Source organism: Leucoraja erinacea, chromosome 20 (assembly GCF_028641065.1).
Source record: "Leucoraja erinacea ecotype New England chromosome 20, Leri_hhj_1, whole genome shotgun sequence".
In the NCBI taxonomy this organism is placed as follows: domain Eukaryota; kingdom Metazoa; phylum Chordata; class Chondrichthyes; order Rajiformes; family Rajidae; genus Leucoraja; species Leucoraja erinaceus.
In genome coordinates this window covers 1,087,450-1,113,628 of record NC_073396.1, presented here as the reverse complement: position 1 = coordinate 1,113,628, position 26,179 = coordinate 1,087,450, and the positions used below count along the sequence as shown (strand labels likewise).

Genomic DNA, 26,179 nt, shown 5'->3' with positions numbered 1-26,179 from the left:
CTGTGTGTGCTCGCAGAAATCTGTGTTGTATGACTGCTTATCAGTACATTGTCCTGTCTGTATGTTGAGCCATGTCAAAGAAGATTTTCTGTTACAACAGACAATAAAGTTTTCTGAATCTGAATCTAATCAACCAGAACCAGAAGGACATTCTTGCTATTGAGGGGAGGGGGGGGGGAGCCGTGAGAGGAGGGGGCTGCCTTGAGGGTATGGGCCACCGTGAGGGGTGGGGTGGAGAACAAAGGTGAACCTAGCACGTGACACTTTGTAACTTTAGCAACGGCCTTTCGTTCTTTCTGTACTGTACACTGCACAATGACAATAAAGATTGAATCTGAATCTGATGTGGCGACTGTTGCATACAAGCAAAGAATTTCACAGGGACTACTCACGTGACAAAGTATTAATTCATTCATTCAATACATTAATTGGTCATACGAATAAATCGTAATACTTGAAGCAGAAGAATAATAATCCTTAAATGATGAGAGAGATGTACTTTTTGTGACCTGTGCATTGGCCCAATTTTCAGAAGGCATTATGTATACAGTTTCACTGTTACTTTCATGCAACATTTTATTTTGCTCTATTTTAAAAGTAGTCATAACTTGTTCATTCTTCTACACTGCTCCAAATAATGAAAAACAGCAGATTTGGTGTACTCTTTCACTTGAAAGATGCTCATAAAAGGCACAAACTTTACAAAATTAAGGAGCTTTTTAGAAAAACATATTGTGTTATAACTCAGCGGGTACACATGTGTACCTTCGATTTTCCAGCATCTGCAGTTCCTTAAATCCACAAGAAGGATGTGTGTTTTTAAAGGTAGACAAAAGTGATGGAGAAACTAAGCGGGTGCGGCAGCATCTATGGAGCGAAGGAAATAGGCAACGTTTCGGGCAGAAACCCTTCGTCAGACTGATGTAGGATGGGTGTGTTTTTAAAACTGTGGATGTACAAAATTCTTAACCATGTTACTGCTGTAGGTAAAAGTTTGGTAAACCTCATTAAGAAAGTATAAAATACGCAGATGGTTTCAACCAATTCATTTTATCTTCATTGATAAGTACAAATTTTCAGTTTTTAAAAAAAGGTACTGAAATAACTCTTCGCAATTGGTTTCAATGCAAAAACTATACATATCCACGAACGAGGTGGATGGATATCTTTGTAATGGAGAATCTTTCACCGGATCGGCCGATAGGAGAAAGCCATGCCCGGCATGTACGTCTGCACCGGGTGAGTTGAGTACATGGGGTAGCGAGCTGGGGACGTGTGGATGTGTGGGTAGAAGCCAGGCGGCAACGCTGTATGTGATGGCTGCTGGACTGGTCCCGTCAAAACCAACTGAAGCAAGCTGTCCAGAAACAAAATAAACGTTACAACTAGCTTTCCTTATGTTCAACTTCTTAAAATCCGTGACCTGGCAAATCAGGTTCAATAATAATATATATTTTTTAATTCTCATAGCACTCAATCATCCCCGTAAAAGTGACAATAAGAGAGATAATAATGCATGATAGATGATTAATGGTGACAGCAAGCAAGAAATGCAAATTAACTAAAGCCATTTTCAGCTGCTGCTATCTATTCCCTATTGTTTTTCTACAAGCTCACACTAAAAACGTTTATTTTATCCCTACTATGAAATTCAATTTCCAATGTAAAAGTCTTTATATAATTGGTATTGACACACGTACTAATCAAGAATCTATCTATCTCTGCCTTTAAAATATCTACTGACGGCCTCCACAGCCTTCTGTGGCAAAGAATTGCACAGATTCACCATCCTCTGACAAAATAAATTCCTCCTCATCTCCTTTTTAAAGATACGTCCTTTTCGTCTGACGCTGTGACCTCTGGTCCTGGACACTCCCACTTGTGGAAACATCCTCTCCACATCCATTCTATCCACCCAGGATCTCAGTCAGAGTTCTTTCACCAATAGGCTGAGAGTCTTGGTGAAGGAGCACTGGCCCCCTGTCACTGAGACCTGCAGCTTTAGCTCCCAGTGACTTGGTGAGGGAGCCAGGAGCTGTAAGCTGACCCCAACCACCTGTACACCAGAAATATGGCACTGGCAGTTACTGAGTGATCAGATGACCCGGAGAATAAAAATTCACTGGGTGTAGAATGCTTGAAGAAAAATGCTGATTACAATTAAAATATCTATAACGTTAGAGACAGATAAAGAAGGACGCAATCTCTTTTTCTGGATGCATGCTGCTTATTGACAGCCCAATATATTCATATCTATTTAAGTTATTTTGATCGATTTAAAGATACAACGCGGAAACAGACCCTTTGAGCAACTGAGTCCACGCAGACCATCAACAAGATACAAGATACATTTAATTGTCATTGAATTGTCATTGTCAATGAAACAATGGTTCGACTGGGCTTGTATTCACTGGAATTTAGTGGGATGAGAGGGGATCTTATAGAAACAGATAAGATTCTTAAAGGATTGGACAGGCTAGATGCAGGAAAAATATTCCCAGTGTTGGGGGGAGTCCAGAACCAGGGGTCACAGTTTAAGAATAAGGGGCAGGCCATTTCGGACCGAGATGAGGAAAGACTTCTTCACCCAGAGAGTTGTGAATCTGGATGATCGGCAATGATCATATTGAATGATGGTGTTGGCTCGAATGGCCTACTTCCTGCACCAATTTTTTTCTATGTTTCTATCAATCACCCCCTTCACACTAGTTCTAAGTTACTCCATTTTCTCATCCACTCCCTACACACTAGGGGAAATTTCCAGGTCAATTAACCTACAAACCCACAAGTCTTTGGGACATGGGAAGAAACTGGAGCACTCTGAGGAAAGCCACAGTCACAGGGAGAACGTGCAAAGTCCACACAGGCAGCAAGCGAGGCCAGACTTGAACCAGGGGCTCTGGCGCTGTTCTACCAGCCGTGAGCCCGCGGCTCTACCAGCCGTGAGCCCGCGGCTCTACCAGCCGTGAGCCCGCGGTTCTACCAGCCGTGAGCCCGCGGTTCTACCAGCCGTGAGCCCACCGCTCTACCAGCCGTGAGCCCACCACTCTACCAGCTGCACCACGGTGTCTATTTTCAGAGAGTCACAGACTAAAAAATGTGAGCAATTTTTCGTAGCACAGAAATAAAAACGTAAAGTTCACAGCAACTATTTTAAATTAATGTTTTTCTCAGAAATTATCAAATACTGTAGAGAATAAGCTTGCTTACTTGTGAGGTGGAAGTGCAGAGCAGATGGAACGCAAATTATCTAGAAAATGCATGATAACAATTAATAAAGTAAACTCATTTAGTCAACAATATGTAAATATTTATACATTCAATAATTTAAATTACTTTTATGTTTTCCAAATTTACATTTCCAAAATAAACTAACCTTTACCAGAGTAACGAGGTTAAAGATATTGCTGATTTTTTATCAAACTGATACGATGGGAGATTGCAACCTTCACGTGGTCCACCCTGCTTCGCCTAACGCAATCAACCCGACGTGTACAAACAAATAGACCAAATAGAACAGGTTGACCTACAACTCTAGGCTGTGCACGCCAAACGCAAGAAGATTAAACTGATTAGTCAGAGATTTAAATTGAAAATATACACCAAAATGTGATGTCACTGAAAGTCTGTCCAAGACCATGTTTTATCTTGGGAAGATCAGATTGTTAAGTAATCTAACATTACACATCACAGAATTTGGCAGTCTTTTTTTAAATAAAATCTGTATTGTTTACAAATCACAGTGTTCAGGCAAATTTTATGTTCCCCTCTTTCTTCTTTGGAATTATAATGAAAACATGTAAAAGACATATATTTCCCAGTGTTATCCCATTCAATAGGCAGAGCAAGGAGGGTGATCTGGCCTTGAAATAAGAATGCAAACAGCTCCTCCAGATGCTAAACCACACTGCCCCAGTTGTCAAATTTAATTCTTGTTCCTTTTCAACACTTAGAAATTTACTAATATTGAATGCAACATAACCCATAGATTGAATTAGTGTGTATTTACATGTAGATAGACAAACTCAACCAAGAATCATTGAGCTTAAATTATTAAATATGAATTGCTGCTGATGTGATAATTAATAAAACCCTATGTATAGCAGTTTTATAAAAAGGAGAAAATCTAATTAATAAATTCAATCAATATATCAGAGTTAAATAAAATATAGTTAAAACAATATTGTCAATTTAATGGATAAACTGCAGATGCTGGTTTACAAAAAAAGATAATGTGCTGGAGTAACTCAGCGGGTCAGGCAGCATCTGTTGAGAACATGGATTGGTGACATTTTAGATCTGGAACATACTTCGGAGTTTAGATCGGTTTCTAGTTTCTCAAGCACAATATCATTGTTTATTGAACAATATGTCTACTAAATATCTACTGAAGCAATGCTTGAACTACTCACTTGAACTGGGTCACTAAAAATCCCACAGTGACTGATTTACCCTTTGCCTACTTATTTGACCTCACCTTCTGGGAAAGTACCCTACAATTACTGTTATAACTTTGGGATGATATAACTTCTGGTCATAATATGAAAACAAAAACAGAATATCAAAGAAAAACCACATAATGTAAATTGTTTCATATTTTCAATAATCAAAGAGTCTGGCTAAGGAATGTAACTGAATTATATTCAACAACCTTTCTGCAAGATAACCCAATTAATTTATTTCAACACAGTTAGGTCCTGAAGAGGATACAAAGTGCTGGAGTAACACAGCAGATCAGGCAGCATCACTGGAGAACTCAATGTGAAACGTCACCTATCCATGTTCTCCACAGATGCTGCCTGACCCACTGTGTTACTCCAGCACTCTGTGAAACGTCACCTATCCATGTTCTCCACAGATGCTGCCTGACCCGAGTTACTCCAGCACTCTGTGAAACGTCACCTATCCATGTTCTCCACAGATGCTGCCTGACCCGCTGTGTTACTCCAGCACTCTGTGAAACATCACCTATCCATGTTCTCCACAGATGCTACCTGACCCACTGTGTTACTCCAGCAGCTTGTATCCTTTTGCACACAAAGGAGGAAGCCAGGAGCCAGGATGTGCAGTTGCTTGTTTCTAAGTAATGTCCTCAGCTTACCTCGGGCACACAGCAGCGCTCCTGATGCGATACCAACTTGCAGAGCTTGAGCTAACCTGTCCAACGCCAGTTCAACCTCCTTCACGGGATTCGAAAGGTTCAGTTCTTTAACCAATTTGTTAATGTCTCCAACAAGCCGTTCGATGTGATCGAACATGATGAGTTCTAACCGTCCGTACAAGTTTTTCTCCGTTAAATGGCCCTGAAGAATCATAAGGACTTGAAGGACACTTAGATGCAGCTTTGAGTAAAGGATCTTGATGTCCTTGTTTCCGTCACTTTCAACCTCCTTGCACATTTTGTTGCTGTGCCCATTCACAAAGCTTGGTGCTGAGGGAGTCTTGCAGTTCCTTTTGTAAGCTAGTGGTGCAAGTGCACACCAGCGGATCAGGCCTGGCAGCGGTGTCAGCTCCAGAAACCCGCGTGGGAGATTCGCTGCACTGTTCAAGAACGTGATGAGTGTCAACCGTGGATCCTCGAACACCCAGGATACGACCATCTCCAGCAGATCTTGTGGAGGAATCAGGTCATCTGCAACAGAACAAGATTGTTAAGGGCTTGGACACGCTAGAGGCAGGGCACATGTTCCCAATGTTGGGGGAGTCCAGAACCAGGGGTCACAGTTTAAGAATAATGAGTAAGCCATTTAGAACGGAGACAAGGAAACATTTTTTCTCACAGAGAGTAGTGAGTCTGTGGGATTTCCTGCCTCGGAGGGCGGTGGAGGTCGGTTCTCTGGATACTTTCAAGAGAGAGCTAGACAAGGCTCTTAAAAATAGACGAGTCAGGGGGAGATATGGGGAGAAGGCAGAAACGGGGTACTGATTGGGGATGATCAGTCATGATCACATTGAATGGCGGAGCTGGCTCGAAGGGCCAAATGGCCTACTCCTGCACCTATTGCCTATTGTCTATAGAACAACTGAGCTCAGAGAAAAGGCAGCATTACTGCTATGTCACCCCGTTCCCCCCACAAACCTTCTTTAAAGATACTGCAACCAGTTCAGGTCAGTTTATTGCCTCACGTGTGCAAAAGTACATGATAACCATAAAGGTTTAGAGATGGAAGATGATATAATAAGTAATTATAGCAGAAGAGAAAAACAGGAACAAATGAATTAGAGGTTTCAATATTCCCATCAATGAAAAAATAACATAATCACAGAACAAAGCAAGAATATGTGCAGTACATTGTAAAATTGTGAAAGGTAAAACGATTCAAACAGGTGCTTTTTAAAGATGGTGTCAATACCATACCTGTGGAGAGGTCATAGAGGGCAGTGACTGCAGTGATCAGCTGGCAGCAGAAGCGTGGACTGGCGTGAACAATCCGCTTGAGTGTCTGTACAGAGCCAGGCACCAGAATGCAGTAATCCTCCACCAAGACCTTCGCAAGTTTCACACAGAATACCGCGTGTGTTCTCTGCAACACAGCCACAGAGAAAAATCATTGCACATGAAATGTGTAGGAAGGAACTGCAGATGCTGGTTTACACCGAAGATGGACACAAAGTGCTAGAGTAACTCAGCGGGACAGGCGGCATCTCTGGAGAGAAGGTTTGAGTGATGTCTAGACCCAAAAAGTCACCCAGTCCTTCTCTCCAGAGAAGCTGCCTGTCTCACCGAGTTCCTCCAGTACTTTGTGTCTATCTTCAAATCATTGCATAGGTCATCTAAATTAATTCAATTGTGATTTAATTTCAAACACCTTTAATGTTAGATATCAATAAATGACAAATGCAAGGATGGATTTAATTTTAAAGTTTTTTAAACATTTAAAAGTTAAAGGTGTAACAGTGCACACACAATATAGTGCTGTTGGTTTGGTAAGACAGAAAAGTTTCATGCACAGATATAAAACATTATTTTTTATAAACATTATACATAGAAATTCAAGATTCAATTTAATTGTCACATGTACCAATTAAGGTACAGTGAAATTTGAGTTACCATACAGTCATACTAAGTAAAATATTCTCGGGCAAAACAGATGCTGGACCAACACAGTGGTCAGGCAGCATCAGGAAGGGAATGGACAGATGATGTTTTGGGTCAGGACCCTTCTTCAGACGGATAGTAGAAGGGAAGGGGTGGAGAAAGCTGTAAAGGCGGGGTGGGGCAGTGGATGGGGAAGCAGACATTCTTCACTTGCATCAACTAATAATCTCTCTCTCTTCACAAAACAAACAAAAAGGTGGAACAAATCACACACTCTACTTTCATTCATTATTATTGGATAGCCATTTACTTTGCAACATTCCAATATTTTACCTTACGCTTTCAGAGGGCGGGACATACCTGTAACCACATGGCAGTACATTCCAGAATGGGAACACGACAGATTGCTATGGCCATGGAGACGAGTTTCCCCAACATAGCCAGTCTATTGTCATCAGCTTTATTACCCTGAGGACCAAACAGTGCAGAGAAGATGATCTGTCGAACTGCATCTTTACTTTGTTCTTGGAAATAACAACACATGATCTCCAGCAGTTGTAGCTCCTGCAATGAACTCAATCTCTTGCAATAAAGGAAACTAAAGGTTAGTACAGAAGAAAGCACAATGAAATACAAAAAAGGACACACATCACTGGAGACAAAATAGCCCAAATAGCTTATAATCAGCGGAAACAGCATAATCGGAATTCATCTGTCCCCAATCCAGTTCTTAAAGTCATAAGTGATAGGAGCAGAATTAGGCCATTCGGCCCATCAAACCCACTCCGCCATTCAATCATGGCTGATTTATCGCTCCCTTTTCTGCATTTTCCCCATAACCTCTGACACCCGTACTAATTAAGAATCTATCTATCTATGCCTTAAAAATATCCACAGCCTTCTGTGGCAAAGAAATCCACAGATTCACCACCCTCCGACTAAAGAAATTTCTCAGCTCCTTGAGAGGTGAATCTAAGAGTATGATTTAGCTCTTGGGGCTAAAGGAATCAAGGGATACGGGGAAAAAGCAGAAACGGGTTCCTGATTTTAGATGGTGTTTAAGAGGGAACTGCAGATGCTGGAGAATCGAAGGTTACACAGAAAAGCTGGAGAAACTCAGCGGGTGCAGCAGCATCTATGGAGCGAAGGAAATAGGCAACGTTTCGGGCCGAACAGCACCTCATATTCCGTTTGGGGAGTCTACACCCCCGGGGCATGAACATCGAATTCTCCCAATTCTGTTAGTCCTTGCTGTCTCCTCCCCTTCCTCAGCTCCCCTGCTGTCTCCTCCCACCCTCCAGCCTTCTGGCTACTCCTCCTTTTCCCTTTCTTGTCCCCACCCACCCCCACCCCCGATCAGTCTGAAGAAGGGTTTCGGCCCGAAACGTTGCCTATTTCCTTCGCTCCATAGATGCTGCTGCACCCGCTGAGTTTCTCCAGCTTTTCTGTGTATCCTGATTTTAGATGATCAGCCATGATCATATTGAATGGGGATGCTGGCTCTGAGGCCATGACCTCTAGTCCTAGACTCTCCCACTAGTGGAAACATCCTCTCCACATCCACTCTATCCAAGCTTTTCACTATTCTGTACATTTCAATGAGGTCCCCCCTCATTCTTCTAAACTCCAGCGAGTAAAGGCCCAGTGCCGTCAAATGCTCATCATATGTTAACCTACTCATTCCTGAGATCTTCTGCAGAATAGATATCGCTATTTAAACCGTCTTGAACTGAGGTCCTGCATAGCTGACAGAAGTGCTTTTGGCAACCAAATTAACTTTGTTACGAGCCCGAACACAAGATAAAAACAGCCTGAGTATTTGAGAATGTCTCTGTTATTCACCAACATACAAAACTAACTGATTAAAATTACTTTAAAATGTTGTAAAACCACCAGAAAGTACTAAAAAAAATGAGCTCAGTAGTAAAGAATTACATGAATTACTTGCCGTTTCTCCACATTTGTGTTAATGTTCTCTGGTTTGTTTTATGTGGGGGGTGGGGGAGGGGATCGGGAGGAAACCTTTTTTCAAACTCTAACCTTGCCGGAGATATACGATTGTTTTCCGGGTCGTATCTCCGGTCGCTCTGCAGCCTAACATCATGGAGCTGGAGGTCATGCTCGGGACTGACTTGGAGCCCCAACGCGGGGGTGTGGACTTACCATCGCAGCCGATCCTTTGTCTGGGATCGACTCTCCAACCGCGGCCTGCGGACTTTAACATCAAGGAGCTCGCAGTCTCAGGTAAGAGACCGACGTCAGGAAGCTCCAAAAGCCGCACAACATTCCACTAGTCCCGACCCGGGGTAGATCACCCGGCGCAGGGAAGCTGAGATCCCCCCCCCCAATGCAGGAGCTCGCTTGCCCCAACGAGGACGCCCACCGCCGGCTACGGGAGTAAGGTCGTCCCGTCAAGAAGGTTAAAACCACTTTGACAAACTCAATCAAGCATTTTTTACGCTTTTCAAAAATGTGGAGCTTCCTTATTCATGCTAGTTGTATGCTTAACCCATATTGCCTTTTTATGGGTATGACTGTCTCAAATAAAGTTCCTCTATCATGCAAATACTGACAAATAATGTAGTTTATGATTGATTATGGAGACAAAAGGAAGAGTTACTCAATCAAGCATGTTGCCCAAGTTTCAAAAATTTGGAGCTTCCTTATTCATGCTAGTTTATGCTTAACCTATCACATATGGAACATTCTCTAAAGGTCTGTCATCGTCTATGACAAGAAGAGATGGATGAATGGAGACACAAGGAACTGCAGACGCGAGAGCAACTCCACAAAGTGCTGGAGTAACTCAGCAGGTCAGGCAGCATTTCTGGATAGGCAATGTTTTGGGTCTGGACACTTCTTCAACAAATGGATAAATGTTTCAAGCCTAGACCCCATTCTCAAAAAGGGCATTGCCTGACAGATTTGAAGTAAAGATAGACACAAAATGCTGGAGTAACTCAGAGGGACAGTAGGTAGTTTTTAAAATGGTAAATTATAGATCTTCTGAAATTATCTTGTACAACTTACTTTTGGTTGAGCATTACGTTCTTTTGGAAGTTGAAATATAAATTCCTCGACCAGCTCAATGGTGGATTTGTCAACCAGTGATCCAGGGACATTCTGCAGCTGGCTGTTGAAGAAAATGTCCAGATGGTACAGGAGTTCTTTCGCGGCACTTAAAGCATCGCGGCGTAATAGGGAGTGGCGAATATCCGTCATCTTATCCTGCAGACACACAAAAATCTTCAGCATAACTTCAAAACACTAGTTACCATTTCATTCCACAGAAGGGAGATAACAGATTTGAAGTAAAGATAGACACAAAATGCTGGAGTAACTCAGAGGGACAGGCAGAATCTCTGGAGAGAGGGTATGGGTGGCATTTTGGGTCGAGACCCTTCTTCAGACAAATCAGACACAATTGGACATTTGGCCTTGATAACATTATAATTTAAATTCAAGTCCACAAAAGTTTAAATATGTTTACTAACATATTTTAGTGTGGATTGAAAGGTGCGAGGACACATATCGGTCCCTCTTGATGGTGTTTATGGCAGATTGTTGTCCTAAGTAGCTTAAGATTGTTCATTTAAGCATCTTGGTTGACTGCCGAATTTGGTTAATAAATATTATTTTATAAACCATCTTGACTCAAGATGTGTGAATGGTGGAGTTTAGAAGTTGCTTTGGACTACTGCTCCATGCTGTATGTTTGCAGACCTAGCTGGCAGTACATTCTAATTTGAGGCTAATGTTCCTGGGTTCAAATCTCACACTGGGGAAAAATAAACGCTTGTAGAAACTAGTACTACAATGCCATAATACTACAATAGCAGGACTTCAATGGAAGACTGCATCTCTACTCATGCCACCAAGATGCAGGAGGAAGTGGAGGCGATGGTCTAGGTGTCCTGGCCACCATCTATGGAACATCTCTAGGTTTAGGCTTATGAACGTCACGTGTACCAAGGTACAGTGAAAGGTTTTACGTGCTATCCAAACAGATCAGATAATACTATTGACAAATACAATTAGTTCAAACGTATGTACAATAGGTAGAGCATAGGGGAACTTATAAAGTACAGAATATAGTTGACAGCACCAGGTCCAGAGACAAGGTCCAATGTCCACAGTGGGGTAGAGGTGAGCCGGTTCCTGGCGAGGGTGTTCCTCTCCCCCCTCCCCCCTCCCCCCCTCCCTCTCTCTGCTGTAGCCGCCTGCAAACGGCTTCTCTGTGGACAGGGATGGGGCAGGCGCCGCCCAAACGCAGAACATCAAGGCCTGAGCTTTTCCAGCATCCCCTCCCTCCTTCCTTCACTCCCTCCTTCACTCACTCACTCCCTCCCTCCCTCCTTCACTCCCTCCCTCCTTCACTCCTTCTCTCTCTCCTTCCTTCCTTCCTTCCCTCCCTCCCTCCTTCACTCACTCCTTCCTTCACTCCTTCCCTCTCTCCCTTCCTTCACTCTCTCACTCCCTCCCTCCTTCACTCACTCCTTCCTTCCTTCACTCTTTCCCTCTCTTCCTCCCTCCTTCCTTCCCTCCCTCCCTCACTCACTCCTACCTTCACTCCTTCCCTCTCTGCCTTCCTTCACTCCCTCCCTCCTTCACTCACCCCCTCCTTCCTTCACTCTCTCCCTCCTTCCTTCACTCTTTCCCTCTCCCTCCTTCCTTCACTCCTTCTCTCTCTCCTACCTTCACTCCTTCCCTCTCTGCCTTCCTTCACTCCCTCTCTCCCTCCTTCCTTCCCTCCTTCACTCACTCCTTCTTCACTCCTTCCCTCTCACCCTCAGGCCGGGCCGGGTGATGCCGGAGCCCGTGTGTTCCCGCCGCCGCTCCTCACTCACTCACTCACTCACTCACCGCCGCCGGAGCCACGGCCTGTGGTTTGTGTCGGGCCGCAGCTGGGAGGGAAGCCGGGGCCTGGCGGCGCGATCCCCGATCCCCGATCCCCGGGCCTGACTCCCGCCGCTCGGCGGCCGCTTCAACTCGAGCCCGGGGCGGGCGGGCGGAGTCAGAGTCAGAGCGCGCGGCGAGGAGGGGAGGCCCGCCCTCCCTCACCCTCAACACTCACCACTCACTCACTCACTCACTCACTCACTCCTCACCCTCAACACAGGGCCCTCACCCTCACTAACTCTCCCACTAATTCACTCACTCACCCTCACTAACTCTCATCTCATTCCCTCACCCTCCACCTCTCACTGACTCCCCCTCAACACAGCCCCCTCACTCATAACCTCCCTCAAGCACTCGCCCACCCATTCACTCACTCCCTCATTCACTCCCTCCCTCCCTCACCCACTCAGTTACTCACTCATGGCAGCTCATCACCCAACCCATCATGTCATGTGTCGGGAGGAACAGCAGGTGCTGGTTTAAACTGAAGGCCTGAAGAAGGGTTCTCACCTGAAACATCACATATTCCTTATTTCCAAAGATGCTACCTGACCTGCTGAGTTACATCAGCATTGTGTTTCTATCTGCTGTCTTTATATCATCTACACAGACCCAAAAAGCACGGCACATGCCCTTTGGCCCATCTAACGATGCTGGCCAAGACGCTCCATTTAGTCCATGCTGACCAAGATCCATCATCTAATCCATGCTGAATAGATAACATGCCTTCCCTACTCCATGCCAACCAAGATGTCTCATGGTCCATGCTGACCAAAATGTTCCCGATGTTGGGGGAGTCCAGAACCAGGGGCCAGTTTAAGAATTAGGGGCAAGCCATTTAGAACGGAGATGAGGAAACACTTTTTCACACAGAGAGTTGTGAGTGTGTGGAATTCTCTGAGGGCGGTGGAGGCCGGTTCTCTGGATACTTTCAAGAGAGGGCTAGATAGGGCTCTTAAAGATAGCGGAGTCAGGGGATATGGGGAGAAGGCAAGAACGGGGTACTGATTGGGGATGGTCAGCCATGATCACATTGAATGGTGGTGCTGGTTCGAAGGGCCAAATGGCCTACTCCTGTACCTATTGTCTATAATGCCCCATATATTCCATGCAATCCAAGACACCCCTTTTACTTCATACCGACCAAAATGCCCCATCTAAATTTTTCTAATTTGCCCACCTCCCTCTACATCTGTGACACATCAGATCTGGGTGATACATTTCTTTCTCCCACATGTAACGGTAATGCTAAAGAACTCTGCCTTTCACTCTGAGTTTAGATGTTATTGTGCCAAACAGTTTTTATGGGCTGAATTTTGCCTTATTTAAAGACAGAACCATATGTCTTTTAAATGTTGTTGCTGTTCCTACCTCAATCCACATTTAAAGTTCCATTAAGGCAGCAGTCAAAACTAATTTAATATTTTGACAAAGTTCAAATTGCTGGGGTTTCTTCTCAGATTCACTTTGATATTTAGTTAGTATATAATGACAAATGTTTTCAAAACAGGCCGTGTGGAAATCATTTCCAATGCCTCGTGTTTCACGAGGTCCAATAAAGTACTACTTTAAGGTACACAAAAAAACGCTGGAGAAACTCAGTGGAGCATCTATGGAGCGAAGGAAAGAGGCAACGTTTCGGGCCGAAACCCTTCTTCAGACCAGCATCTGCAGTTCCTTCTTAAAAACTTCTTAAGTACTACTTTAAGTTGTCTTGAAGAGTCTCGACCTGAAACATCACCTACTCCTTCATTCCATAGATGCTGCCTCACCCGCTGAGATTCTCCAGCATTTTTGTCTTGCCTTTGATTTTTCCAGCATCTGCAGTTCTTTCTTAATAAGTTGTCCGATGTAATTGCTATTACCGAAACATGGTTGCAGAGTGATCAATATTCCAGGTTGTGCAGTTTTCCTAAAGAACGGGCCAAAGGAGAAAGGAGGTGGGGATTTAAAGGAGACTTCCAGAAGATTGTAGAAGAGCCAACATAATTCCCTCATCCAAAAAAGTCAGAACGAAGAGAAATCCAGTTATCCAACTAATCCAACTAACAGCTATATTACTGGCAAGCTGCTGGAGTGAATAATCAGAGGAAAATCATTTTGGAAAGATGAATATAATAAACTCTGGTCAAACATGGTTTTATGAAATGTAAAGTATGTTTGACAAATTTGCTCAACCTTCATTTCTCAGCAAAACAAAGTTTTAAGTGGCAACTCAAATTTCACTGTGTGCGGGGTTGATTTCCATTTCCCTGTGACATCCTCAATTCATAAGATGAAAAGTGGAATCGTTTTGTTTTTCAGAAAGAAAAAATCCATAAGAGTCACTTGTTATTTCCACGAGTGTATGTAAAAGGAGGAAAAGATTTTACCAGCAAGTTTGTGGGCCAGACTGAAAAGTTAAAACAAAGTTAACATAAAAGTTTATATCTATAATAAAAAAAACTGTCTATCATTTTTTTAAACAAGTTAAATCTGTGCAGTGTATTAAAAGATATGAAAATTATTGGGTTACAGACAGTGGAGTAGTTTGAAGAAGGGTCTCAACTCGAAATGTCGCCTAGATGATGCCTCACCCACTGAGTTTCTCCAGCATTTTTGTCTACCTTGGGTTACAGGCAGTGCTTTTTTTTGTAATGGTACGACATACCGGCACCTCTAAAAATGATAATTTTAATAATATGTTTACTTTTTATCCTGTGTCAATTTTATATTTTTTAGTAATGTTTATTAAGTTTGAAGTTGATTGATCACAAAATCATATCACAGAAGAAGAGAGTCCATAGAAAAAAAATGTTGATAAATGTGGCTTAGTTGATATATGTACAAGCACATTTTTGTCTACAAAAAATGCACTGGTTACATATATGGCCGGAAGAAGACTTTAACCAAAGACTAAACTGTGCAGAAGTAATTTGCAATGAAAAAAGGCAACAAAACAAGTTTTCAAAATTTGTATTGAATAATTACAATGGTGGTCGATTCCAATAGCAGATTTTCAGATAATGAAGCAAGACATGACAAGCATACCTGCTGTGAATGAAACGTGACAACCTCTGTACACATCATGAAAGTGCCAGGCATTGACCATCTCCAACTAGAGGAACAGTAATCACCTCACCTTGACATCAACAACATTCTCATCAGCAAATAACCCACTTAGATCATCCCAGAGTTCACCACCGACCAAAGACCTGGTTTTAGTTTAACTTGGCATGGACATTCTGGGCCAAAGGGCCTGTTTCTGTGCCATCCTGTTCTATGTTCTGACTGCAGCAGCTGCACAAACACTATTACCACAAGAGTGGCTTTCTTATAGGATTGGACAGGTAGGACACAGGAAAAATGTTCCCAATGCTAGGGGAGATCAGAACCAGGCGTCACAGTTTAAAAATAAGGGGCAGGCCATTTAGGACTGAGATGAGGAAAAACTTCCTTCACCCAGAGAGTTGTGAATCTGTGGAATTCTCTGCCACAGAGGCAGTGGAGGCCAATTCACTGGATCTTTTCAAGGGAGTTAGATTTAGCTCTTAGGGCTAAAGGAATCAAGGGATATGGCGGGGAAGAGCAGGAATGGGGTACTGATTTTAGATGATCAGGCATGATTATATTGAATGGTGGTGCTGGCTCGGAGGGCTGAATGGCCTACTCCTGCACCTATTTTTGTGTTTCTAACACCTGGTGCATCACAGTGAGGACTTGAAAATGATGCCAAGCTGTCGACTCTGTGTACTGTCTCAGTGTGCTACTGCTATACACTTGTACTGTATCTGAGGTGCTCATCTAAGATGTATCTAAGCGTTTATGTATAGTGATACTTGTTCTGAACTGTATACCAAAGTGTATTCCACTGTACCTCGGTACATGTGACAAATCATACTTTATCTCAATCACCCGATTGTCAGTTATCTTTCACTCACCTACAACAACTATGTTAAGATCATAGAGAAAGACAGTTGTATAAAAGTTTATTCTGTCCCCTAATGTAAGCCACTCTGCAGATTTGGTTCCATACATAGAACAGATTACTACAAATCACTTACTCATTTGAAAGAGACATTCTTTAAAAAGTTCTCTGGAAAACGAAAAACAAGTTTAGCATCCCAACAAAGTTTAAGTGCTGAATGCCCAAATTAATGCCTGGACTTGCTTTCGAAAGATTCAACCAAATAAGTAAAAATAGTAGATACACCATGAAAATATTATTATTGAGGCATTATCCTTGATTAATCTACACAATCAAGAGACTGGCACAAATTTAGGCACTTTATTGCATATTTTATATTGCAATGGTCTGGACACTAATTCAGTCTGTCTTGTAGTCATTTGGAAAAGGCTGAAACCTGTCATTGATAACATAACAGAAACATTCCCAAATCTTTTGGAACAATTAAAGAGAAGTGATATTAAGAGAGTCCCAGGAGTAATTATCCAGTAAGCTGAGCCTCCCTGCATAAGGACAAGGTAACTCAGCTTTTTCTTTGTTTTAGCATCCCCATGTACATCTCAAGCGATTTCTGAATAGAATCTTTGCTGACAAAATTGACAAAATTTTGTATATCTGATTCGCGTTGAGTCAAAAGCCGATCGAGTGTTGGCTTCCGCATCATGGCCTTAGTGATCTGTCGAGCGTGATCTGCAAGGTAAACCATTCGAAAAGGTAACGGATCTGTGAAGAAACTGAAGGACAAAACCTGACTCCAAATAATTTGTTAATTTAAATAACATTGGGACACAGGAATAAAAAGCACGTTCAAGCTAATAAAGTAATGTCTTACATTAAGACTTGCCAATCAAGCTGTGTGTAATTCACTAAATTCACCTAATCTTGCCCGGTCCACCAGGAGCACTGAGCTCTGTACCATCGAAGGGATCTACAGGAGGTGCTTCCTCAAGTATGGCAGCTAATTATACTGTCCCTAACTGGTATAGACAATAGGTACAGGAGTAGGCCATTCGGCCCTTCATGCCAGCACCGTCATTCAATGTGATCATGGCTGATCATAGCACATGGCATTCTGGGCACAGGTTATTACAGCCCAGTGCAGTTATTAATTTTGGCTTGCAAAATCAGCTTTGCACATAAAGAACATAGAAGCTGAATTATAAAAGCACCACGGACATTTTAAAGGCTTCCTCAATGTGAAAAGATCACAAAATTCAGAGCTAAAATAACAAATTGTTTGCTTTTCCAACTGAGAAAGTCACGTTATCATTTCTAACAACACCGAGTACATTTTCAGCAAACTTTCTTGCGCACGCATTGTTCTTTAATTTTGTGCAGGAATAAAATAAGATCTTCCTGAAAAACAAAAATCATCGGAACTATTTTATGATTTATAAAGTCAGACCAGTTTTACCTGGAATAGTCAACCATTCTGACATGGTGCTTAAAGCAGTTGGCATAACTTTATCCTGTGGTACGAGGTGATCGACAAGTCCGATTCTCAAAGCCTCTGGGGCAGGGTACAAGAGGCCAAGTTGGAGGGAACGCTCGGCTGCCCGCCTCCCTATGGTGTTTGTTATTGTGTCCTTGAACCTTTGCCAATGACATGGAGAAAGAGCCACATTAACCAAAATCCATTCGCTATTTAATAAATGGCACATAAACAAACTGATGAGGCAGTCAGAGGGTCAGGCAGCATCTGTGGAGGCAAAGGGGACTCGACATTTCGGGTCAAGGCCCTGCATCAGGACTGAGAGCAGGGAGGGGAGAGAGTGTAAAGAGGTGAGGGCAAGGGGGAGGCAGGAGCTGGCGGCGTCAACTGGAACCAGGTGAGGGAGAGAGTGATGGGCAGATGGAGCCAGGCAGGTAGATGGGTGACCGTAGCTGCTGGGTAGAGACAGGTAGATGTGTAAAGTTCAGCGGAGGGCTGCGTGACAACGTACCAGAACGGTGCAACAATCCCCAGCTTCGTCTCGTTCAGGCCGATTTGATACTTTGGGTGATCTGCCATGATTCGGTAGTCACATGACATAGCCATGAGACATCCCCCAGCTGGGCTGGCTCCCTGCAATTCACAACAGACACGGCAGCTTCACACCTTACACCGAGTTACTACAACAGCAGCACAGCCAAACTAATGTTACTTTTTAATTACAATCGTTGCTTTTAATAAAGGTCTGTCAGACAACACAGCTATGAGCAGAGAGAGAGAGCGACAGAATGCCATGCCTCCGCTGTTAGTTTGGACTCAAGGTGTATTTACGTTCCAATTAGAACCACAAGTACAAAAATCTAGGTTTGAAGAACAAGATGCTGGAGAAACTGAAAGGGTCAGGCAGCATCAGTGGTCACCCCAGTTTTAGCTCATCATCCCCCTCTCTGCAGTTTTGCGACTTTCTTTTGTCACCTTTTCAGTTCTTACAGTGGGTGTCCCAACTGAAATGTTCTCTCTGCATCTCTCACTCTCCACAGATGCAGCCTGACCTGCTGAGTGTGTCCACCATTTTCTGTTTTTGTTTTATCCTTCTGCACTTTTTAGTCCCATCCAAAGTATCCGTAATGTACACATTGGGTGCTTATCCATTCAAATAAGGTCCAAAATCTGTTTGACTTTGCAAATAAATGATGATAGTGAGGTGCCTAAATGAACGTGGATCTGTCAATCTTCATGTTTCAGTTTCATTGCCCCTTCCTTGAAAAATGTGAGGATAAGTAACAACTTAAACAAATGATTTGTAAATTACAAATCATTAAATCTGCCACAGGCAATGATGGCCCAGTTTTACACTACCATCATAGAGTCTGTCCTCACCTTCTCCATAATGGTCTGGTTTGGCTCAGCCACCAAGCACGACACCCGGAGGCTGCAGTGCATTGTACGATCAGCAGAGAAGGTTATTGGCTGCAATCTCCCCCCCATTGATGAACTGTACACTGCAAGGGCCGGGAAGCGAGCGGGCAAGATCATCTCTGACCCATCTCACCCTGGCCACAAACTCTTTGAATCACTTCCCTCTGGAAGGCGACTCCGGATTGTCAAAGCTGCCACAGCCAGACATAAAAACAGCTTTTTTTCCCCATGAGCAGTAGCTCTACTCAACAGCCAAAAGTCTGTAGCCTCCTTTTGCTCTGGTATTTTATTTTATTCTTCACATATTTAGATTATAATGTTTTATTTTTAATTGTCTACTGTATGTTGTATTGTTATCCTTGCGAGCAAAGCACCAAGGCAAATTCCTTGTATGTATGCATACTTGGCTAATAAAACGTATTCAATTCAATTCAATTGAAAGACGGCTGTGCCACTTACATTGATGGCAGCGATGGTCACTAGGCTGGATCCGTAGAGTTTCAACCACATTTCCTGCACTGATCTCCAGAACTCCCCCGTATGTTCTGGGGACTTCCCACACATCTCGGTGATATCCAAACCAGCAGAAAAGATGTTGGGAATAGACTAAAATTAAAGCACAATTCCATTTTAGCTTTCCGAAATATGGACCAGTTCAAGCACATGGGAAGATTATTGGGATAAACTTGTGCGATTTCATTTGAAAATTCAATTACTCATTTTACACATTGGTGCCACATCATTAATTCAAAAGAGCAGTAATCTCATTACCATTTAATATGTGCCTATCAGAATTATATAGACATTCGGCACGGAAACAGGCCTTTTGGCCCAACTTGTCCATGCCGAGCAAGATGCCTCATGGGCAGGTGTAGATGGGGCATCTTGGCAGCATCAGCAAGTTGGGTCGAAGGGCCTGTTTCCATACTGTAACTCTACAACTCTGCCTATGAGCTAGTGCCACCTGCCCGCATTTGGCCCAAATCTCTCTAAACCTTTCCTATCCATGTACCTGCTAAATGTCTTATAAATGTTGTTATAATAACCTGCCTCAACCACCTCTGGCATTCCACATGCCCACTGCCTTCTGTGTGGAAAAAGTTGCCCCTCCAGTTCCTATTAAATCTTTCTCCTTTCACCTTAAACCTACATCATCTGGTTCTTAATTATCATATTCTTGTACCAGAAGACAGCCATCTCGATCCAAAACATCACATATCCATGCTCTCCAGAGATGCAGCCTGACTCACTGTATTACTCCAGCACTTTGTACCTATCCATGCTCTCCAGAGATGCTGCCAGACCCGCTGAGTCCAGCACTTGGTGTCTTTTTTGTAAACCTGCATGTGCAGTTCCTTGTTTCTACATCTGCTGTACACATGTTGGTGTGTCGTGAAATGCACAAAACAAAATGATGCAAAAGATAGGTTCAATCATAGCAATTAAATGGGAATTAGATATTTCCTAGATTAATAGATATAGGAAAAATATGCACGGGAGTCTACTAATGAGTCTTCATAGTCATGATGGGTCAAATGGTATATCATTCCATGATTCAGTGAAGCAGAGTTATTCATCATACATACAGAAGTGAGAATCACTCCACGACATTCCCGATCCATCTCCAGCTTTTCCATGCTAATTGCAAACTCCGTGAGAAATTCCAGGCTGAGACTGTTAACAGGAGGCTTCTGCATTTTAATCACAGCCACTCCTGAAAAAAAGTTATAAACGTTAAACTATTTTCTACACAAGGACACAAAGTGCTGGAGTAATTCAACAGATCAAGTAGCTTCCCTGGTGAACATAGATAGGTGAAGTTTCAGGTCAAGACCCTCCTTCAGAACGTCACCTGTCCATGTTCTCCAGAGATGCTGCCTGACTCGCTGAGTTACTCCAGCACTCTGTAAAATGTCACCTATCCATGTTCTCCACAGATGCTGCCTGACCCTCTGAGTTACTCCAGCACTCTGTGAAACGTCACCTATCCATGTTCTCCACAGATGCTGCCTGACCCTCTGAGTTACTCCAGCACTCTGTGAAACGTCACCTATCCATGTTCTCCACAGATGCTGCCTGGCTGGCCCGCTGAGTTACTCCAGCACTCTGTGAAACGTCACCTATCCATGTTCTCCACAGATGCTGCCTGACCCGCTGAGTTACTCCAGCACTCTGTGAAATGCCGCCTATCCCTGTTATCCACAGATGCTGCCTGACCCTCTGAGTTACACCAGCACTCTGTGAAACGTCACCTATCCATGTTCTCCACAGATGCTGCCTGACCCGCTGAGTTACTCCAACACTCTGCCCTTTTTTCTATTAACTTGCATCAGCAGGTCCTTTGTTTCTACAAAGTGTTTGTGTTGTTCTTTTACGCAACAAAATGTTAGCCAGATATGTCCAAGTTGACAGAAAACTCCTTATTCAATTAGCAAACGGATTAATCCTCAGCCCACTGATACTTACCATTCTCAGACAGCGTAAGGCATGGTTGTGGACAGCACTTTCTGTAAATGACATCAAATGACTGAGTCTGTCTCAGTCCAAACCTGGCCATTCAATTACAACAAAAATTAAACTAACCCAGAAGTTCGATTAACAGATTAGTTGTTTGGTTTGCAGGCTTTTTCCGTTCTAAAATTGGGGTCACATTTGCTACCTTGCTATCACAGTGACAATTCTAAAATTTATAGACTCTTGAAAGATGTCTCCCTGAGGATCCACTATATATAAAGTTAACCAGGTTAACTTTAGAGACCTTAACATCAGGTCTTTGGGACTCGAGTTCCAAGCTCAATCACTTCTCTCGTACTATTTTGTCACGAACAGTAAAGACCTGTAGTTTATCATTCTCATTCGACACTAGCTTCTCCATTTTATTCAGCAATCTTTCTGTGTCTTCTTCTATGGATCAAGCACATGGTAATTGTTTAATTCCTGGACCATTTTTTACTTTCCATTTATAAATTCTTCTGTCTCTGTCTCCAAAGTGCCCACATTGGTCCTTGCTTCATCTGCAAAAGATTACAGAGCAAGATTCTTGTTAAATTACCTGTGTTGGTGTCCAGTTCGACAGCCATGTTCTTATTTGTGAACGCCCTCCTCTGGCTTGATGACTTGCATGGTAATTGACACAAAATCCTTCCGTGCTTATGTAGTAATTTTGTAATGCCATAAAGTGAAGTACGTCCTAAAACACAAAAAAAATAACCGGTATAGTATTGAATGGACATCTAACCCATCGGTATCTCTTCCACTGAAAGCCTGAAGAAGGGTCCCAAACCAAAACCTCTCTTGTCCATTCCCTCCACAGGTGCTGCCTGATCCTCTGAGTTCCTCCAGCACTCTGTTTTGATTAACATCGTGCTGAACCATATGCCTCTATTACCTGAACGCCCAGCTCAGTTCTGTCCAGTCAGTTCAGTTTATTGTCACGTGTACCGAGGCACAATGAAAAGCTATAGTTGCGTACTAACCAGTTAGTAGAAAGACTAAGCAGAGGTTGGGCGATCGTTTCGCCGAACACCTCCGCTCAGTCCACAATAACCTACCTGAGCTCCGGGTGGCTCAGCACTTCAACTCCCCCTCCCATTCCCAATCCGACCTCTCTGCCCTGGGTCTCCTCCATTGCCAGAGTGAGCAACACTGGAAATTGGAGGAACAGCGCCTCATATTCCGCCTGGGTTGCTTGCGTCCGGATGGCATGAACGTTGAATTCTCCCAGTTTTGCTAGCCCTTGCTGTCTCCTCCCCTTCCTTAACCCTCGAGCTGTCTCCTCCCCCCCCCCCCCCCCTCGGGCTCCTCCCCCCCCACCCCCCATCAGTCTGAAGAAGGGTTTCGGTCCGAAACGTCGCCTATTTCCTTCGCTCCATAGATGCTGCTGCACCCGCTGAGTTTCTCCAGCATTTTTGTGTACCAGTAGAAAGGCAATACATGATTACAATCGAACCATTTACAGTGTAAGAAATGTTGCTTCAGGAGTAGAGATTTCAGAGAGCGGAGCGATTGTAATACTTGTTTGTAGATCTGCTTCCATGGCTAGCACGCAAATAGTCGCCTGGGTTGGGCGCCATCTTGGGAACCAGGAGCCCACCTGAAAGACTATTGCACTGCATATCTCCTTTAAATGGTTTTAGCCACTCTGCTGAACATTAAATGGCTTAGTCTATATTAGACAGCTCAAATACAAAAGTTGGCGGTTTTGTGAAATACTAGATCCAAATGTAATCAATTTCTACAAATAAGATTGCAGAGCACTGCGAAAAGAACGCTGCAAGAAATGTTGGATCTCCCAGTATATTCATTGACTTGTATTCTCTTTGACCCACTTGAGTGTAGGCAGAATGGGTAACAAGTGTGGGGGAAGATATGTGTGTGTGTGTGTGTGTGTACACCATGGTGGAGGGGGCATGGCAAGTACAGGGGGTTAGAGGGCGGTGGGTTCCAGCTTTCTCCCCCTTACTCCAGGCAGTGTGAAGCAGGGTCCCGGCCCAAAATGTTGTCTGTACCTCCACAGATGGTGCCGGAGAAACTGCAATCCTCCAACACTTTGTGTTTCGTTTAGTGCTGTAATGATATGAGATAGGCATTGGAACTGGGCAGTGCTACGGGCTGGAGTGGTGCTGGGTAGTGGTGCAGGCTGCAGTGGTGCTGGGCAGGATAACAGCACTGCTGTGGCACTGCGGATGCTGCTGCTCTAGGCACTGGTCCCATGATAGGTGCTACACTGGACACTGGTCTTAGGGTGCTCAACCAGGGGATGGGTGCTGTCGCCAGGGATGGGTGCTGTTTGGGGGGATGGGTGCTGTTTGGGGGGGATGGGTGCTGGTTGGGGGGGATGGGTGCTGGTTGGGGGGATGGGTGCTGTTTGGGGGGGTGGGTGCTGTTTGGGGGGATGGGTGCTGGTTGGGGGATGGGTGCTGTTTGGGGGGGGGGTATGGGTGGGCTGGTTGGGGGGGGTAGGGGTGGGTGCTGGTTGGGGGGATGGGGTGGGTGCTGTTTGGGGGGGTAGGGGGTGGGTGCTGTTTGGGGGGGTAGGGGTGGGTGCTGTTTGGGGGTGGGTGGGTTTGGGGGATGGGTGCTGTTTGGGGGGTAGGGGTGGGTGCTGTTTGGGGGGGTAGGGATGGGTGCTGTTTGGGGGGGGGGGTGCTGTTGGGGGATGGGTGCTGTTTGGGGGGGTGGGGCTGTTTGGGGGGGGGGGTGCTGGTTCGGGGGATGGGGTGGGGGCTGTTTGCTGTTTGGGATGGGTGCTGTTCACTGACAATGTACGGTCTGCTGGCCCTGTGCCCACTGCCCCTCCTCTCCCCAGCGGGTGCTGCAGTGAGGCCCGCGCTCTCCACCATGGGGCCACTGACCCCCAGGGGGGGGGGGGGGGAAATAACATACACCTGGGCCCGGCCCCCAGAGGGGGGGGTGAGGGGTGAGGAGGGGGGACACCACCCTGCCCGTGGTCCCCCGGGGGGGGGGGGGGGGGGGGGGGGGGGGGGGGGGGTAGTAAATGGGGGGGGGGGGGGGAGGGGCATGACGCGTGACGTGACACTAACCCGTCCCCGGGCCTCGGGCCGCCAGCGCCGCCGCCATCCCTCACCGGAACCGGAACCGGAACCGGGGTGGTCACAGCGCCACCCTGCGGGCGGGAGGCGTTGGAGGACCAGCGTCTGTGTCACAGAGAGTGATACAGTGTGGAAACTGGCCCTTCGGCCCAACTTGCCCATACCGGCCAACATGCCTCATCTACACCAGTCCCACCTGCCTGCGTTTGGCCCATATCCCTCCAAATCCCTAAGGCAGGTACGGGATACTGAGTTGGATGATCAGCCATGATCATATTGAATGGCGGTGCAGGCTCGAAGGGCCGAATGGCCTACTCCTGCACCTAATTTCTATGTTTCTATGTTTCTAAACCTGTCTGATCCATGTACCTGTCTAAATGTTTCTTAAACGTTGGGATAGTCCCAGCCTCAACTACCTCCTCTGGCAGCTCGTTCCATACACCCACCACCCTCTGTGTGAAAAAGTTACCCCTCAGATTCTCATTCAATCTTCCTCCTCTCAAACTTAAACCTATGTCAGTCATGATCACAATGAATGGCACTGCTGGCTCAAAGGGCCGAATGGCCTCCCCCTGCACCTATTTTTTATGTTTCTATGTTCTTGATTCTTCTACTCCGTGTAAAATACACTGTGCATTCACCCTGTCCAAGCAGCAGATATAGTCCACCTAATTCTGTTCCAAGAATTTACGAACCTTTGTTGTGGAAATATGAAAAGCCTCCTGGTGTTGTGATGACTGAATTGAAAAAATCTATCGCATGAGCAATTATATGAAAGAGTTTTTGTGAAAGGCCATCAATTCAACAGGGGAAAGAGAGAATGGTGCAGATTTGAGATGGGAAGCACAGAAGAAGATTTATGAGGAAGTTTGCGAAATAGATTCTAAAGGCAGCTAAACGCGGACAAAGAATTTGCAAAGAGAAAACAAATCAAAAGTGCGAGTAAATGGTCAATAAAGAGGATTAGAAATTTAGAAGTCAGATGAAGTTCAACGTGGGAAGGGCATAGGGTTTGGAGATTATAGATCAGAAGAGGTCCGACCCAAAACGTCACCTATCCATGTTCTCCACAGATGCTGCCTGACCCGCTGAGTTACTCCAGCACTCTGTGAAACGTCACCTATCCATGTTCTCCACAGATGCTGCCTGACCCGCTGAGTTACTCCAGCACTCTGTGAAACGTCACCTATCCATGTTCTCCACAGATGCTGCCTGACCCGCTGAGTTACTCCAGCACTCTGTGAAACGTCACCTATCCATGTTCTCCACAGATGCTGCCTGACCCGCTGAGTTACTCCAGCACTCTGTGAAACGTCACCTATCCATGTTCTCCACAGATGCTGCCTGACCCGCTGAGTAACTCCAGCATTCTGTGAAACGTCACCTATCCATGTTCCCCACAGATGCTGCCTGACCCGCTGAGTTACTCCAGCACTCTGTGAAACGTCACCTATCCATGTTCTCCACAGATGCTGCCTGACCCGCTGAGTTACTCCAGTATTTTGTGCCTTTTTATTTGTAGATTACCCCGTCTGACTTGTCGATTCCTTCTTAATGTTTCATACATACAGAAAGTACAACAAATATTTAGCCGTCAGGCGACAACTGTGGAAAGCGAAACAGAATTCTCAGTCAGGCTGATTACCTTTCATCAGAAATGGAAAATGAGAGGGAAAATATATTTTTAAGTTAGAGGGTATGTCAGGTGCGGTGGTAAAAACCGGGAAAGTATGTAATGGGATAGAAGGTATAAGAAATGACACCGTCTTTCGCACACAGAGAATTCACTGCCTCAGAGAGCGGTGGAGGCCGGTTCTCTGGATACGTTCAAGAGAGAGCCAGATAGGGCTCTTAAAGATAGTGGAGTCAGGGGATATGGAGAGAAGGCAGGA

At 44.6% G+C, this 26,179-nt stretch overlaps 2 protein-coding genes across 6 annotated transcripts; both read right to left on the bottom strand.

Moving 5' to 3' along the window:
• Window positions 1-1,031: 1,031 nt before the first annotated feature.
• Window positions 1,032-12,465, bottom strand: ints15 (integrator complex subunit 15). Of its 5 annotated transcripts, none has more exons than XM_055650977.1 (7): window positions 12,357-12,465; window positions 10,070-10,267; window positions 7,400-7,621; window positions 6,359-6,524; window positions 5,102-5,632; window positions 3,211-3,250; window positions 1,032-1,357 (listed from the first exon to the last, which is right to left on the bottom strand). In XM_055650977.1, exons 2-7 carry the CDS (start codon window positions 10,259-10,261, stop codon window positions 1,186-1,188), a joined length of 1,323 nt encoding a protein of 440 aa, XP_055506952.1. In that variant the 5' UTR covers window positions 10,262-10,267; window positions 12,357-12,465; the 3' UTR covers window positions 1,032-1,185. The 5 variants fall into 5 exon arrangements, with proteins under 5 accessions (XP_055506952.1, XP_055506955.1, XP_055506953.1 ...); XM_055650980.1 differs by lacking the exon at window positions 12,357-12,465 and adding an exon at window positions 11,903-12,071 and having other exon boundaries at window positions 7,400-7,507; XM_055650978.1 differs by lacking the exon at window positions 12,357-12,465 and adding an exon at window positions 11,895-12,067.
• Window positions 12,466-14,878: 2,413 nt separating this feature from the next.
• Window positions 14,879-24,352, bottom strand: eci1 (enoyl-CoA delta isomerase 1). The gene is made up of 7 exons (XM_055650981.1): window positions 24,279-24,352; window positions 21,788-21,925; window positions 20,322-20,449; window positions 19,195-19,341; window positions 17,828-17,949; window positions 17,299-17,477; window positions 14,879-16,574 (listed from the first exon to the last, which is right to left on the bottom strand). Exons 1-7 carry the CDS (start codon window positions 24,313-24,315, stop codon window positions 16,408-16,410), a joined length of 918 nt encoding a protein of 305 aa, XP_055506956.1. The 5' UTR covers window positions 24,316-24,352; the 3' UTR covers window positions 14,879-16,407.
• Window positions 24,353-26,179: the final 1,827 nt, after the last annotated feature.

Bases quoted from the DNA above. Each gene is read 5' to 3' on its own strand.
- ints15 (XM_055650977.1), bottom strand. From the start codon at position 10,261: ATGACGGATATTCGCCACTCCCTATTACGCCGCGATGCTTTAAGTGCC. The intron at 7,622-10,069 runs GTAAGTTGTACA...CTTTATTGCAAG, and splicing joins AACGTAATGCTCAACCAAAA to AGATTGAGTTCATTGCAGGA. The intron at 3,251-5,101 runs GTAAGCTGAGGA...TGCATTTTCTAG, and splicing joins AGCGCTGCTGTGTGCCCGAG to ATAATTTGCGTTCCATCTGC.
- eci1 (XM_055650981.1), bottom strand. From the start codon at position 24,315: ATGGCGGCGGCGCTGGCGGCCCGAGGCCCGGGGACGG. The intron at 17,478-17,827 runs GTACGTTGTCAC...TCATTGGCAAAG, and splicing joins GGGATTGTTGCACCGTTCTG to GTTCAAGGACACAATAACAA. The intron at 16,575-17,298 runs GTAAAACTGGTC...TTTACCTTGCAG, and splicing joins AGAATGGTTGACTATTCCAG to ATCACGCTCGACAGATCACT.